The sequence below is a fragment of the Episyrphus balteatus genome, chromosome 1, assembly GCF_945859705.1.
Source record: "Episyrphus balteatus chromosome 1, idEpiBalt1.1, whole genome shotgun sequence".
Taxonomy (NCBI): Eukaryota; Metazoa; Arthropoda; class Insecta; order Diptera; family Syrphidae; genus Episyrphus; species Episyrphus balteatus.
The window spans coordinates 119177175-119193785 of record NC_079134.1 but is presented as its reverse complement, the minus strand read 5'-3'; the positions used below and the strand labels follow the sequence as shown (position 1 = coordinate 119193785).

Here is a 16611-nt window from a genome sequence, read left to right as displayed (position 1 = left end):
TCGACTACACGGAGACCTTCGCACCTGTGGTGAGGTACACATCAATCCGCTATTTGTTGGCTTTAGCAGCAAGACATGATCTTCGTGTGCATCATATGGATGCTGTTACGGCATTTTTAAACGGCGAGCTAAAAGGAGACATTTATATGAATCAGCCAAGCTGTTTTGAAGATGGTTCCGGTCGAGTATGTAAGCTGCGTAAATATCTCTATATGGACTCAAGCAATTCAGTAGAGTGTGGAATGAGAAGCTTCAAGCAGGTGCTATATCATGGGCTACGAAACGTCAACGAACTGTCGCGCTTTCATCGACCGAAGCAGAGGTTATGTCACAATTATACAGTTAAATAACTTTCAGCCAATATTTACATCTTTAAATTCAGATTTAATTGTTAACCTTTTTTTTATAATTTAAAATTAATTATTTAAAAATAATGAATAGTTCTTCAGGGAAGGTGTTGAAAATGAAAAACTATCACTGAATACATTCATCAAACTATGTAAACATTGTATATCTTGAGAAACGTCATCTAATGAATTATGTCTAATAAAGTCATTCTAATTTAAAACCTACTTCGTACACCTTTTTATTTCAAGGCGACATGGCGACAAGGCGACATTGCGACAAGTCGAAATGGCGACAAGGCGACATGGCAACAAGGCGATATGGCGACAAGGCGCCATAGCGACAAGGCGACATAGCGACATGTTGACCAGGCTAACTGGTATGTGTTTATTGTTAACTATTCTGTTATTATTCTGTTGTTATTCCACCTGCTTATAACATCATCTACAACTCATTTTAGCAGAATTGAAAAAAAAATAAAAGGTTTGAAAAAACTCATATTTATTTTTAAAGTTTATGTGAATATTGTTAGTGGAAAAAAAATTCTTATTAGGTATGATTAGGTGCGATATGTGAACAAGATTTCAATCTTTCAATTCAATGTAGATTTGAAGAACTTGTGATCTTTTGTATCCCTTGTATGATGAAAAGCACCTCTTTTAATATCATGGACAGCACACGTTGCGTTTGGAACTATCGAAAATTCAGACTTGTATTGGCTGGTTGAGACCGATTTGTCACTTCCTAAAGAAAACGTTGACTGATTGCCGGTTCTTCGAGTAATCGTCCGATCTTGACCATATGATGGGAACGCTATACCATTGTATTCTACTTGTTTTTGATGGCTGTGAGAAGAAACCGACTTGGAATCATGTTCCCTATTTTGCCTGTGAATAGTGCTATGACTTTGTCTTTCCCCGCTTAAGTTACTGAATACTGAAGACTGCTCATGCAAATTGTTTATGCTACGCCTTTGAATTTTTCCGCTGGTACTTAGCCCACCAAATTGATAGTTTTCATTTGAATTGCCTTTTCTATGCAATATAGAGTTGGCAACATTTTCTTCTGACGTGAAAGCAGTTTTTTTATGATGGAATTGTTTGGCATCTGCTGACTGGATTCCACTCTGGACATTCTGGGTTGTTGCAATAGATTTCGAGCTTTGATTCAATGATGAAGTACTTGTTGAAGATTTCGAAAAGGCGCTTATCTGATTCGATGATTTACTAGTTGAAGAAGAAATGGCTGAACTTTCATTTTGCGTGCTTTGTAACTGAATCGATTGATTTATTGAAGAAGAACTTGATGCAGACTTTGAAAAGGAATTTATCTTGTTTGATGATTTACTTGATGAAGAGGCAATGGCTGAATTTTCATTTTGTGCACCTCGGAGCTGGGAAGATTGATTTAGTACAGAAGAACTTGATGAAGACTTTGAAAAAGAGTTTGTTTGATTTGACGATTTAGAAGTTGATGAGGAAACTGCCAAGCTATCATTTTGCGATTGTTGTATCTGAGTATGTGAAGCTAATTGAATTGGTTGGTTTATTTTATTAATAGTAACAGTTTCAGAAGATTCTTTTATATCAGACGAATTGACAATATTAGTTTCTTGCTTGGCCTTAGAAGTTTTCTCAATAATATTGACCTTTTCTTGCCTCTTAATATATTGCGTTTCGGGCTCTTTACGATTTTTATTGCTTACAACAGTTGTAACTTTCTTTGTAGAAACTACAACTAATCCATCAGTAGGCTTACCCGTGGTCATATCACTAGCACTTACTGCAGACTTTGCATTGACGAAGCTTATCTGGTTGGTTGTTTTCAAAATAGACTCATCCGTCCCTAGAGAAATTGAAGACTTATTGTGCGTATGCTTTGATTTTGTTACCAAGGATCTGTTATAGGTTGCCGAGTCGGATGTGGTTTTAGAATTCATGACGACCTTACTTGGAAATTCAAGTTGACCTTCTGGTCGAAGATTGTCCCTGGGCTTAGAAGCAACTGTTCTTGAAATTGTTGAACTGTTTATTTCCTTAGTCATATTGCTTGTCTTTGAAGAATTCTTTTGAATTGTCAAGCTGCCTTCTAATTTCAAATTATCTACCGGTTTTTTAGGAAATTGTTTTTCAGCAGGATGATATTTAGGGCTTTCCTTAGAGTAAATTTCCCCTTCTAAACGTAAGTTATCTACAGGTTTTATTGGTTCTGGCCTTCTACCTTGCTTATGTTCTTGAATATGTTTGACTGTCTTTAAGTTTTCACTATGAATCTTGTCTGTTTGGAAAACTTGTTCAACCTTTTCGATGGTTGTATTAAGTTGAAATTGATCTCTTTTGTAAACACTCATTTCACCTTCCAATTTAAGATTATCCTTGGGCTTAAAAGGTGTAACGGGTCCATGAGTCTTGTTTTTCGTCTGTGTGCTCATAACAACTGAGTCAACGGTATCACTTGTATGTTCAACCCTCTTTTGTTTTGAAATGTCTCCAGATTTCAAAACATTCTTTTCTGGTGAGTAAAATTCACCTTCTGGTTTAAGATTATCAACAGGCCTAACCTGATCTGGCCTTGTAACGAATTTATATTCACGTTTCTCCTCAAAAGACATTTCACCCTCTGTCTTCAAATTGTCTTCATGAACAATTCGAACAGTTTTTTCTGCTGGTCGGAAGGGTTCCCTTACAGGTGTTGTAAACTTTCCCTGTTGTTTGAGATTGTCTTTAGGCCGTTTTTGGACAGGCCTTTCTCCAGGGCTGTACTCAACCTTTTCAGGAGAATAAAATTCACCTTCCGAACGCAAATTATCGACTGGACGCTTTTGGACGGGCTTTTCAGCAGGTTTAAATGAAGTTTTGTCTGGAGCATAAAATTCTCCTTCTGGGTGCAAGTTGTCTTCTGGACGCTTTTGACTTGGCCTCTCTCCTGGCTGAAACTTGACTTTGTCTGGAATATAGAATTCACCTTCAGGTTTCAAATTATCGATTTGCCTTACTTGATCCGGTCTTGTCACAAATTGATAGTCACGTTTTTCTTCAAATGTCATTTTACCTTCTGTTTTCAAATTATCTTCATGAATAATCCTAACAGTTTTGTCAGCAGGTCTAAACGGTTGTTTTTCAGGAGCATAGAACTCACCCTCAGGGCGAAGATTGTCTTCAGGCTTCTTCTGAATTGGCCGTTCAGATGGAAGGTACTTTTCTTTTTCTGGAGAGTAAAATTCACCTTCTGAGCGCAAATTATCTTCAGGGCGCTTTTGACTTGGCCTTTCTCCTGGCTGGAACTTAACTTTATCTGGAGTGTTGAATTCACCTTCAGGTTTCAAATTATCCATGTGCCTTACTTGATCTGGTCTTCTAACAAATTGGTATTCACGTTTTTCTTCAAATGTCATTTCACCTTCGGTTTTCAAATTATCTTCACGAATAACTCTAAAAGTTTTGTCAGCATGTCTAAATGGTTGCTTTTCAGGAGCATAAAACTCACCCTCAGGACGAAGATTGTCCTCAGGTTTCTTTTGTACTGGTCTCTCAGCAGGCCTGAAATTTTCTTTTTCTGGGGAATAAAATTCTCCTTCAGGGCGAAGATTGTCTTCGTGACGCTTTTGGACAGGCCTTTCGGCAGGCTTAAACGAAGGTTTATCTGGAGCATAGAATTCTCCTTCAGGGTGCAAGTTGTCTTCTGGTCTCTTTTGTTTCGGCCTTTCTGCTGTCTGAAATTTGGCTTTCTCGGGAGTATGGAATTCACCCTCTGGACGGAGGTTGTCCTCAGGTTTCTTCTGAACTGGCCTCTCAGTGGGCCTGTATTTTTCCTTTTCTGGGGAATAAAATTCTCCTTCTGGGCGAAGATTGTCTTCGGGACGCTTTTGGACCGGTCTTTCAGCAGGCTTAAACGAGGGTCTGTCTGGAGCATAGAATTCTCCTTCAGGATGTAAGTTGTCTTCTGGTCGCTTTTGACTTGGCCTCTCTGCTGGCTGGAACTTAACTTTGTCTGGAGTATAGAATTCACCTTCAGGTTTCAAGTTGTCCGTAGGTCTAACTTGATCTGGCCTTGTCACAAAGTGATATTCACGTTTTTCTTCAAACGTCATTTCTCCTTCTGTTTTCAAATTATCTTCACGAATAATCCTAACAGTTTTTTCAGCAGGTCGGAATGGTTGCTTTTCAGGAGTATAAAATTCACCGTCAGGACGGAGATTGTCTTCAGGGCGTTTCTGAACAGGCCTTTCAGCGGGTTTAAATTTAGCTTTTTCAGGAGTGTGGAATTCACCCTCTGGACGGAGGTTGTCTTCAGGTTTCTTCTGAACTGGCCTCTCAGCTGGTCTGTATATTTCTTTTTCTGGGGAGTAAAATTCTCCTTCTGGGCGAAGATTGTCTTCGGGACGCTTTTGGACCGGTCTTTCGGCAGGCTTAAACGATGGTCTGTCTGGAGCATAGAATTCTCCTTCAGGGTGCAAGTTGTCTTCTGGTCTCTTTTGTTTCGGCCTTTCAGCTGGTTGAAATTTAGATTTCTCGGGCGTGTGGAATTCACCCTCAGGCCGCAGATTGTCTTCAGGTTTCTTCTGAACTGGTCTCTCAGCGGGCCTGTATTTTTCCTTTTCTGGGGAATAAAATTCTCCTTCTGGGCGAAGATTGTCTTCGGGACGCTTTTGGACCGGTCTTTCAGCAGGCTTAAACGAGGGTCTGTCTGGAGCATAGAATTCTCCTTCAGGATGTAAGTTGTCTTCTGGTCGCTTTTGACTTGGCCTCTCTGCTGGCTGGAACTTAACTTTGTCTGGAGTATAGAATTCACCTTCAGGTTTCAAGTTGTCCGTAGGTCTAACTTGATCTGGCCTTGTCACAAAGTGATATTCATGTTTTTCTTCAAACGTCATTTCTCCTTCTGTTTTCAAATTATCTTCACGAATAATCCTAACAGTTTTTTCAGCAGGTCGGAATGGTTGCTTTTCAGGAGTATAAAATTCACCGTCAGGACGGAGATTGTCTTCAGGGCGTTTCTGAACAGGCCTTTCAGCGGGTTTAAATTTAGCTTTTTCAGGAGTGTGGAATTCACCCTCAGGACGAAGATTGTCTTCAGGTTTCTTCTGAACTGGTCTCTCAGCGGGCCTGTATTTTTCCTTTTCTGGGGAGTAAAATTCTCCTTCTGGGCGAAGATTGTCTTCGGGACGCTTTTGGATCGGCCTTTCGGCAGGCTTAAACGAAGGTTTATCTGGAGCATAGAATTCTCCTTCAGGGTGCAAGTTGTCTTCTGGTCTCTTTTGTTTCGGCCTTTCAGCTGGTTGAAATTTAGCTTTTTCGGGAGTATGGAATTCACCCTCTGGACGGAGGTTGTCCTCAGGTTTCTTCTGAACTGGCCTCTCAGCGGGCCTGTATTTTTCCTTTTCTGGGGAATAAAATTCTCCTTCTGGGCGAAGATTGTCTTCGGGACGCTTTTGGACCGGTCTTTCAGCAGGCTTAAACGAGGGTCTGTCTGGAGCATAGAATTCTCCTTCAGGATGTAAGTTGTCTTCTGGTCGCTTTTGACTTGGCCTCTCTGCTGGCTGGAACTTAACTTTGTCTGGAGTATAGAATTCACCTTCAGGTTTCAAGTTGTCCGTAGGTCTAACTTGATCTGGCCTTGTCACAAAGTGATATTCACGTTTTTCTTCAAACGTCATTTCTCCTTCTGTTTTCAAATTATCTTCACGAATAATCCTAACAGTTTTTTCAGCAGGCCGGAATGGTTGCTTTTCAGGAGCATAAAATTCACCGTCAGGACGGAGATTGTCTTCAGGACGTTTCTGAACAGGCCTTTCAGCGGGTTGAAATTTAGCTTTTTCAGGAGTGTGGAATTCACCCTCTGGACGGAGGTTGTCCTCAGGTTTCTTCTGAACTGGCCTCTCAGCGGGCCTGTATTTTTCCTTTTCTGGGGAGTAAAATTCTCCTTCTGGGCGAAGATTGTCTTCGGGACGCTTTTGGACAGGCCTTTCGGCAGGCTTAAACGAAGGTTTATCTGGAGCATAGAATTCTCCTTCAGGGTGCAAGTTGTCTTCTGGTCTCTTTTGTTTCGGCCTTTCAGCTGGTTGAAATTTAGCTTTTTCGGGAGTATGGAATTCACCCTCTGGACGGAGGTTGTCCTCAGGTTTCTTCTGAACTGGCCTCTCAGCGGGCCTGTATTTTTCCTTTTCTGGGGAGTAAAATTCTCCTTCTGGGCGAAGATTGTCTTCGGGACGCTTTTGGACAGGCCTTTCGGCAGGCTTAAACGAAGGTTTATCTGGAGCATAGAATTCTCCTTCAGGGTGCAAGTTGTCTTCTGGTCTCTTTTGTTTCGGCCTTTCAGCTGGTTGAAATTTAGCTTTTTCGGGAGTATGGAATTCACCCTCTGGACGGAGGTTGTCCTCAGGTTTCTTCTGAACTGGCCTCTCAGCGGGCCTGTATTTTTCCTTTTCTGGGGAGTAAAATTCTCCTTCTGGGCGAAGATTGTCTTCGGGACGCTTTTGGACCGGTCTTTCGGCAGGCTTAAACGAGGGTCTGTCTGGAGCATAGAATTCTCCTTCAGGGTGCAAGTTGTCTTCTGGTCTCTTTTGTTTCGGCCTTTCAGCTGGTTGAAATTTAGCTTTTTCGGGAGTATGGAATTCACCCTCTGGACGGAGGTTGTCCTCAGGTTTCTTCTGAACTGGCCTCTCAGCGGGCCTGTATTTTTCTTTTTCTGGGGAGTAAAATTCTCCTTCTGGGCGAAGATTGTCTTCGGGACGCTTTTGGACAGGCCTTTCGGCAGGCTTAAACGAAGGTTTATCTGGAGCATAGAATTCTCCTTCAGGATGCAAGTTGTCTTCTGGTCGCTTTTGAATTGGCCTCTCTGCTGGCTGGAACTTAACTTTGTCTGGAGTATAGAATTCACCTTCAGGTTTCAAGTTGTCCGTAGGTCTAACTTGATCTGGCCTTGTCACAAAGTGATATTCACGTTTTTCTTCAAACGTCATTTCTCCTTCTGTTTTCAAATTATCTTCACGAATAATCCTAACAGTTTTTTCAGCAGGTCGGAATGGTTGCTTTTCAGGAGCATAAAATTCACCGTCAGGACGGAGATTGTCTTCAGGACGTTTCTGAACAGGCCTTTCAGCGGGTTGAAATTTAGCTTTTTCAGGAGTGTGGAATTCACCCTCTGGACGGAGGTTGTCCTCAGGTTTCTTCTGAACTGGCCTCTCAGCGGGCCTGTATTTTTCCTTTTCTGGGGAGTAAAATTCTCCTTCTGGGCGAAGATTGTCTTCGGGACGCTTTTGGACAGGCCTTTCGGCAGGCTTAAACGAAGGTTTATCTGGAGCATAGAATTCTCCTTCAGGGTGCAAGTTGTCTTCTGGTCTCTTTTGTTTCGGCCTTTCAGCTGGTTGAAATTTAGCTTTTTCGGGAGTATGGAATTCACCCTCTGGACGGAGGTTGTCCTCAGGTTTCTTCTGAACTGGCCTCTCAGCGGGCCTGTATTTTTCCTTTTCTGGGGAGTAAAATTCTCCTTCTGGGCGAAGATTGTCTTCGGGGCGCTTTTGGACCGGTCTTTCGGCAGGCTTAAACGAGGGTCTGTCTGGAGCATAGAATTCTCCTTCAGGGTGCAAGTTGTCTTCTGGTCTCTTTTGTTTCGGCCTTTCAGCTGGTTGAAATTTAGCTTTTTCGGGAGTATGGAATTCACCCTCTGGACGGAGGTTGTCCTCAGGTTTCTTCTGAACTGGCCTCTCAGCGGGCCTGTATTTTTCCTTTTCTGGGGAATAAAATTCTCCTTCTGGGCGAAGATTGTCTTCGGGACGCTTTTGGACCGGTCTTTCAGCAGGCTTAAACGAGGGTCTGTCTGGAGCATAGAATTCTCCTTCAGGGTGCAAGTTGTCTTCTGGTCTCTTTTGTTTCGGCCTTTCAGCTGGTTGAAATTTAGCTTTTTCGGGAGTATGGAATTCACCCTCTGGACGGAGGTTGTCCTCAGGTTTCTTCTGAACTGGCCTCTCAGCGGGCCTGTATTTTTCTTTTTCTGGGGAGTAAAATTCTCCTTCTGGGCGAAGATTGTCTTCGGGACGCTTTTGGACAGGCCTTTCGGCAGGCTTAAACGAAGGTTTATCTGGAGCATAGAATTCTCCTTCAGGATGCAGGTTGTCTTCTGGTCGCTTTTGACTTGGCCTCTCTGCTGGCTGGAACTTAACTTTGTCTGGAGTATAGAATTCACCTTCAGGTTTCAAGTTGTCCGTAGGTCTAACTTGATCTGGCCTTGTCACAAAGTGATATTCACGTTTTTCTTCAAACGTCATTTCTCCTTCTGTTTTCAAATTATCTTCACGAATAATCCTAACAGTTTTTTCAGCAGGCCGGAATGGTTGCTTTTCAGGAGCATAAAATTCACCGTCAGGACGGAGATTGTCTTCAGGACGTTTCTGAACAGGCCTTTCAGCGGGTTGAAATTTAGCTTTTTCAGGAGTGTGGAATTCACCCTCTGGACGGAGGTTGTCCTCAGGTTTCTTCTGAACTGGCCTCTCAGCGGGCCTGTATTTTTCCTTTTCTGGGGAGTAAAATTCTCCTTCTGGGCGAAGATTGTCTTCGGGACGCTTTTGGACAGGCCTTTCGGCAGGCTTAAACGAAGGTTTATCTGGAGCATAGAATTCTCCTTCAGGGTGCAAGTTGTCTTCTGGTCTCTTTTGTTTCGGCCTTTCAGCTGGTTGAAATTTAGCTTTTTCGGGAGTATGGAATTCACCCTCTGGACGGAGGTTGTCCTCAGGTTTCTTCTGAACTGGCCTCTCAGCGGGCCTGTATTTTTCCTTTTCTGGGGAGTAAAATTCTCCTTCTGGGCGAAGATTGTCTTCGGGACGCTTTTGGACCGGTCTTTCGGCAGGCTTAAACGAGGGTCTGTCTGGAGCATAGAATTCTCCTTCAGGGTGCAAGTTGTCTTCTGGTCTCTTTTGTTTCGGCCTTTCAGCTGGTTGAAATTTAGCTTTTTCGGGAGTATGGAATTCACCCTCTGGACGGAGGTTGTCCTCAGGTTTCTTCTGAACTGGCCTCTCAGCGGGCCTGTATTTTTCCTTTTCTGGGGAGTAAAATTCTCCTTCTGGGCGAAGATTGTCTTCGGGACGCTTTTGGACAGGCCTTTCGGCAGGCTTAAACGAAGGTTTATCTGGAGCATAGAATTTTCCTTCAGGATGCAGGTTGTCTTCTGGTCGCTTTTGACTTGGCCTCTCTGCTGGCTGGAACTTTACTTTGTCTGGAGTATAGAATTCACCTTCAGGTTTCAAGTTGTCCGTAGGTCTAACTTGATCTGGCCTTGTCACAAAGTGATATTCACGTTTTTCTTCAAACGTCATTTTTCCTTCTGTTTTCAAATTATCTTCACGAATAATCCTAACAGTTTTTTCAGCAGGTCGGAATGGTTGCTTTTCAGGAGCATAAAATTCACCATCAGGACGGAGATTGTCTTCAGGTCGCTTCTGAACAGGCCTTTCAGCTGGTTGATATTTAGATTTCTCGGGAGTATGGAATTCACCCTCTGGCCGCAAGTTGTCCTCAGGTTTCTTCTGAACTGGCCTCTCAGCGGGCCTGTATTTTTCCTTTTCTGGGGAGTAAAATTCTCCTTCTGGGCGAAGATTGTCTTCGGGACGCTTTTGGACAGGCCTTTCGGCAGGCTTAAACGAAGGTTTATCTGGAGCATAGAATTCTCCTTCAGGATGTAAGTTGTCTTCTGGTCGCTTTTGACTTGGCCTCTCTGCTGGCTGGAACTTAACTTTGTCTGGAGTATAGAATTCACCTTCAGGTTTCAAGTTGTCCGTAGGTCTAACTTGATCTGGCCTTGTCACAAAGTGATATTCACGTTTTTCTTCAAACGTCATTTCTCCTTCTGTTTTCAAATTATCTTCACGAATAATCCTAACAGTTTTTTCAGCAGGTCGGAATGGTTGCTTTTCAGGAGCATAAAATTCACCATCAGGACGGAGATTGTCTTCAGGACGCTTCTGTACAGGCCTTTCAGCTGGTTGATATTTAGATTTCTCGGGAGTATGGAATTCACCCTCAGGCCGCAAATTGTCTTCAGGTTTCTTCTGAACTGGCCTCTCAGCGGGCCTGTATTTTTCCTTTTCTGGGGAGTAAAATTCTCCTTCTGGGCGAAGATTATCTTCGGGACGCTTTTGGACAGGCCTTTCGGCAGGCTTAAACGAAGGTTTATCTGGAGCATAGAATTCTCCTTCAGGGTGCAAGTTGTCTTCTGGTCTCTTTTGTTTCGGCCTTTCAGCTGGTTGAAATTTAGCTTTTTCGGGAGTATGGAATTCACCCTCTGGACGGAGGTTGTCCTCAGGTTTCTTCTGAACTGGCCTCTCAGCGGGCCTGTATTTTTCCTTTTCTGGGGAGTAAAATTCTCCTTCTGGGCGAAGATTGTCTTCGGGACGCTTTTGGACCGGTCTTTCGGCAGGCTTAAACGAGGGTCTGTCTGGAGCATAGAATTCTCCTTCAGGGTGCAAGTTGTCTTCTGGTCTCTTTTGCTTCGGCCTTTCAGCTGGTTGAAATTTAGCTTTTTCGGGAGTATGGAATTCACCCTCTGGACGGAGGTTGTCCTCAGGTTTCTTCTGAACTGGCCTCTCAGCGGGCCTGTATTTTTCCTTTTCTGGGGAGTAAAATTCTCCTTCTGGGCGAAGATTGTCTTCGGGACGCTTTTGGACAGGCCTTTCGGCAGGCTTAAACGAAGGTTTATCTGGAGCATAGAATTCTCCTTCAGGATGTAAGTTGTCTTCTGGTCGCTTTTGACTGGGCCTCTCTGCTGGCTGGAACTTAACTTTGTCTGGAGTATAGAATTCACCTTCAGGTTTCAAGTTGTCCGTAGGTCTAACTTGATCTGGCCTTGTCACAAAGTGATATTCACGTTTTTCTTCAAACGTCATTTCTCCTTCTGTTTTCAAATTATCTTCACGAATAATCCTAACAGTTTTTTCAGCAGGTCGGAATGGTTGCTTTTCAGGAGTATAAAATTCACCGTCAGGACGGAGATTGTCTTCAGGACGTTTCTGAACAGGCCTTTCAGCGGGTTTAAATTTAGCTTTTTCAGGAGTGTGGAATTCACCCTCAGGCCGCAAATTGTCTTCAGGTTTCTTCTGAACTGGCCTCTCAGCTGGTCTGTATTTTTCTTTTTCTGGGGAGTAAAATTCTCCTTCTGGGCGAAGATTGTCTTCGGGACGCTTTTGGACCGGTCTTTCGGCAGGCTTAAACGAGGGTCTGTCTGGAGCATAGAATTCTCCTTCAGGGTGCAAGTTGTCTTCTGGTCTCTTTTGTTTCGGCCTTTCAGCTGGTTGAAATTTAGATTTCTCAGGAGTGTGGAATTCACCCTCAGGCCGCAAATTGTCTTCAGGTTTCTTCTGAATTGGCCTCTCAGCTGGTCTGTATTTTTCTTTTTCTGGGGAGTAAAATTCTCCTTCTGGGCGAAGATTGTCTTCGGGACGCTTTTGGACCGGTCTTTCGGCAGGCTTAAACGAGGGTCTGTCTGGAGCATAGAATTCTCCTTCAGGATGTAAGTTGTCTTCTGGTCGCTTTTGACTTGGCCTCTCTGCTGGCTGGAACTTAACTTTGTCTGGAGTATAGAATTCACCTTCAGGTTTCAAGTTGTCCGTAGGTCTAACTTGATCTGGCCTTGTCACAAAGTGATATTCATGTTTTTCTTCAAACGTCATTTCTCCTTCTGTTTTCAAATTATCTTCACGAATAATCCTAACAGTTTTTTCAGCAGGTCGGAACGGTTGCTTTTCAGGAGCGTAAAATTCACCATCAGGACGGAGATTGTCTTCAGGACGCTTCTGAACAGGCCTTTCAGCGGGTTTAAACTTATTTTTTTCGGGAGTATGGAATTCACCCTCAGGGCGGAGATTATCTTCAGGTTTCTTCTGAACTGGCCTCTCAGCGGGCCTGTATTTTTCTTTTTCTGGGGAGTAAAATTCTCCTTCTGGGCGAAGATTGTCTTCGGGACGCTTTTGGACCGGTCTTTCGGCAGGCTTAAACGAGGGTCTGTCTGGAGCATAGAATTCTCCTTCAGGGTGCAAGTTGTCTTCTGGTCTCTTTTGTTTCGGCCTTTCAGCTGGTTGAAATTTAGATTTCTCAGGAGTGTGGAATTCACCCTCAGGCCGCAAATTGTCTTCAGGTTTCTTCTGAATTGGCCTCTCAGCTGGTCTGTATTTTTCTTTTTCTGGGGAGTAAAATTCTCCTTCTGGGCGAAGATTGTCTTCGGGACGCTTTTGGACCGGTCTTTCGGCAGGCTTAAACGAGGGTCTGTCTGGAGCATAGAATTCTCCTTGAGGATGTAAGTTGTCTTCTGGTCGCTTTTGACTTGGCCTCTCTGCTGGCTGGAACTTAACTTTGTCTGGAGTATAGAATTCACCTTCAGGTTTCAAGTTGTCCGTAGGTCTAACTTGATCTGGCCTTGTCACAAAGTGATATTCACGTTTTTCTTCAAACGTCATTTCTCCTTCTGTTTTCAAATTATCTTCACGAATGATCCTAACAGTTTTTTCAGCAGGTCGGAACGGTTGCTTTTCAGGTGCGTAAAATTCACCATCAGGACGGAGATTGTCTTCAGGACGCTTCTGAACAGGCCTTTCAGCGGGTTTAAACTTATTTTTTTCGGGAGTATGGAATTCACCCTCAGGGCGGAGATTATCTTCAGGTTTCTTCTGAAGTGGCCTCTCAGCGGGCCTGTATTTTTCCTTTTCTGGGGAGTAAAATTCTCCTTCTGGGCGAAGATTGTCTTCGGGACGCTTTTGGACAGGCCTTTCGGCAGGCTTAAACGAAGGTTTATCTGGAGCATAGAATTCTCCTTCAGGATGTAAGTTATCTTCTGGTCGCTTTTGACTTGGCCTCTCTGCTGGCTGGAACTTAACTTTATCTGGAGTATAGAATTCACCTTCAGTTTTCAAGTTGTCCAAAGGTCTAACTTTATCTGGCCTTGTCACAAATTGATATTCACGTGTTTCTTCAAAAGTCATTTCGCCTTCTGTTTTCAAATTATCCTCACGGATAATCCTAACAGTTTTTTCAGCAGGTCGGAACTGTTCCTTTTCGGGAGCGCAAAACTCACCATCAGGACGGAGATTATCTTCTGGTCTCTTTTGTTTCGGCCTTTCAGCTGGTTGAAACTTAGCCTTTTCGGGAGTATGGAATTCGCCCTCAGGCCGCAGGTTGTCCTCAGGTTTTTTTTGTACTGGTCTTTCAGCTGGTCTGTATTTTTCTTTTTCTGGAGAGTAAAATTCACCTTCTGGGTGGAGATTGTCTTCAGGGCGTTTTTGGACAGGCCTTTCGGCAGCCTTATAGGAAGATTTTTCTGGAGTATAAAATTCTCCTTCGGGTTTCAAATTGTCAGAAGGTCTTACTTGATCGGGTCTGCTTACAAAACGATATTCTCGTTTTTCGTCAAATGTCATTTCACCTTCTGTTTTCAAATTATCTTCTCGAATAATTTGAATAGTCTTTTCTGCGGGCCGAAATGGTTCTTTTTGGGGAGCATAAAAATCACCGTCAGGACGGAGGTTATCTTCTGGTCGTTTTTGGACAGGCCTTTCAGCAGGCTTAAAAGAACTTTTATCTGGCGTATAGAACTCTCCTTCAGGATGCAAGTTATCTTCTGGTTTCTTTTGAACTGGCCTCTCAGCTGGCCTGTATTTGCCTTTCTCTGGAGAATAAAATTCGCCCTCTGGGTAAAGATTATCCTCGGGTCGCTTTTGACTTGGTCTGTCTGCTGGCTGGAACTTAACTTTGTCTGGAGTATAAAATTCACCTTCAGGTTTCAAGTTATCTAAATGTCTAACTTGATCAGGCCTTGTTACATACTGATATTCATGTTTTTCTTCAAATGACATTTCACCTTCTGTTTTTAGATTATCTTCATGAATAATACGGATTGTTTTTTCAGCACTTTGGAAAGCTTCCTTTTTGTGTACCGTAAACTCTCCTTCTAGTTTAAGGTTGTCAACAGGGCGCTTTTGAATGGGTCTTTGGTTGCCATATGCAACGGGGCTATCAAGAGGCTCTGTTACCTTGTATGAATTTTCGGGACAAAAGTACGATGTTCCTTCTAAGAACAAATTATCCTTCGGTGTGTATGCTTTCCTTCGTGTTAACGATATGAAATCTTTTGATTGTTGAAGTGTGGTTTCTTCTTCTTTTTGCAAACGGTCATTGTATGTGTATTCGTTTCCTGATTTCAAATTATCTCCAGATTTCACCGTTGGAAGATCTATTGAGTTTATAATTTTTGAAACGTTTTGTGCTTCACTTTGAGATTCTGTATCACATTTTGAAAAAGAGTCGTTTTTAATTCCCAGTTTAGCGTTTTTAATATCGGATTTGGTCCATGTGTTTCTTCGAATAGTTGATTTTTCTTCAGATGTGTCTGAAATATAAAAAAATTTATTCGAATTATTTCTCAATTGCTTAATTTTTTTTTTAAAGAAAAACAGGGCAGTGTAATACATATTTTATTGTACTGAACAATCGGTGCGTGTAGAAATTTGTAGTATGAGAATACGTCTAAATAATATCGTCCAGGGATAATTCTAACGTGATCTGAATTTGAATCAAGCTCCATGAAGCTACAACTATGACCAGAAAAAATTTGAACCAAACTAGTTAATTCGTTTGTTCACCCTAAATTTGTTTGTCCACCCTTTTAGAACAAATTCTTGCTTTTATAATGTTTGTCCATCTCGAGTACAAATGTATACCAAAAATAATCGTTTGGACACTCTTTTTATGAGATATTTAAGAAACAATTTTTTGTATAGCAACTTCCATTAATTTTTTCTAAAATGCCCAAATATTTTTTTTTCAAAAATTCAAACGGCAATCGTTTGTCCACCTGGAGATACAAACTAAAATCATCGTTTGTCCACTCTAAATTTAGGAGATAATCAAAAAAACAAAATTTGCACTGAAAAATTCATAGACCCATAAAATCCCCAAGAATTAGTTCTTTTCAAAAATTCAAATACAACATAAAGTCTTGGCCACACCAAAAAGGTATGGCCAAGCAGTACGGGTAATTGTATCTATGAAAAAAAATCCCAAACTGGAACATCAATATTCAAGTTTGGAATTTTTTCATACATTAAAAATCTACATTATTCTTGTGGGTCCTGTGGACCATCATTTTATAATGTATTTTGACTAAAAACAAGCAAAAATCGCCATATAAAAAACAATCTAATGATTTTAGGGTATTTTTCGGTGCTAGTTCAAATGGAACTTAAACCAAGACAATCCGAAATTAATATTTGGCATAGCAATTTACGGGGATGGTTTTTTGAGAAACAATTTCATAATATTGTTATCTACGACTGATACCTGTTCAAGCCATATACAGTCATGGCCCAAAGTAGTAGGGACCTCTTATAAATGCTATACATATTTTAAAAAGAAAATACGACGTAAACAAAAACATAGGAAATATCTATTAGGTACTGTTGCCAAATTCGATTTTTAATTAATGACTTTTGCGGTAATTTCAGACAATCTACATCACGGTGGTCTTGGTTTTATAAAAATGGATCCCAAAAGTAATGATGCAGATTTGTTCGAAATGATCTCAGGATTCCAAATTTGTAAGTTTCAAAATCGTACCTGATCCCTTTTTTGAGTTACAGGCATTATACATATATATACATTTGACTTGCAATGGAAAAAAAAAATTAAACAAAAAAAAAAAGCACATTATAATGTCCTATACCTTTTTGGAAAGCTTAAATATACTCCTTGAATTTGATATTTATTTGAAGTTGATTGAGTAAATAGTTTTTGAGAAATTTAATTTCAAAGTCAAAATTAAAAAAAATTATAATAATTTTTGTATTTATGTTAATTTTTTTAACCTTTGAATTAAAAGGTACAAGTTTTTTTCAAAATTGAATGTTATATTTAGTTCTTAGTCAAATCCTTAAAAATAGATGCAAGAAACTATTCTAGTTTTTCAAAAATGGAAAGAAAAGATAAACACTTTTATATTTGATTTATTTGTTCCTAAGGAAAAATTTGTATAATGGTTATTTAATCAACAGATTTGTAAGTTCGAATCACACTTAGTGTGACTCAGAATCAACCCCAAGAACGAAATGGTATTTTGGCTCCTTTTTTGAGATTTTTTGTTCATTTTTGGTGTTTTTTTAATGTTTTTTTTGCCATTTTCAGAGTTTTGTATTTTTTTTTAATTTTTATACATTTTAAAGTTATTTTTATTACGTTCTGAATATTTCAGAACTATTTTTGAAATGTAAGAGTTATAATGTTACGTATAACA

The 16611-nt window shown here is 41.2% G+C and overlaps 1 protein-coding gene across 3 annotated transcripts in view; it reads right to left on the bottom strand.

Moving 5' to 3' along the window:
* Nucleotides 1-829: 829 nt before the first annotated feature.
* Nucleotides 830-16611, bottom strand: part of LOC129906269 (titin) — a 37530-nt gene continuing 21748 nt past the window's right edge. The window contains exons 5-6 of one of the 3 annotated variants that reach the window (XM_055981944.1): nt 7510-14712; nt 830-6987 (exon numbers count right to left, since the gene is read on the bottom strand). In XM_055981944.1, coding sequence (XP_055837919.1) covers nt 938-6987; nt 7510-14712 — 13253 coding nt within the window. In that variant the 3' untranslated portion in view covers nt 830-937. Of the gene's footprint in view, nt 14713-16611 lie in introns of all 3 variants that reach the window. The other 2 variants (XM_055981945.1, XM_055981943.1) reach the window with 2 other exon arrangements.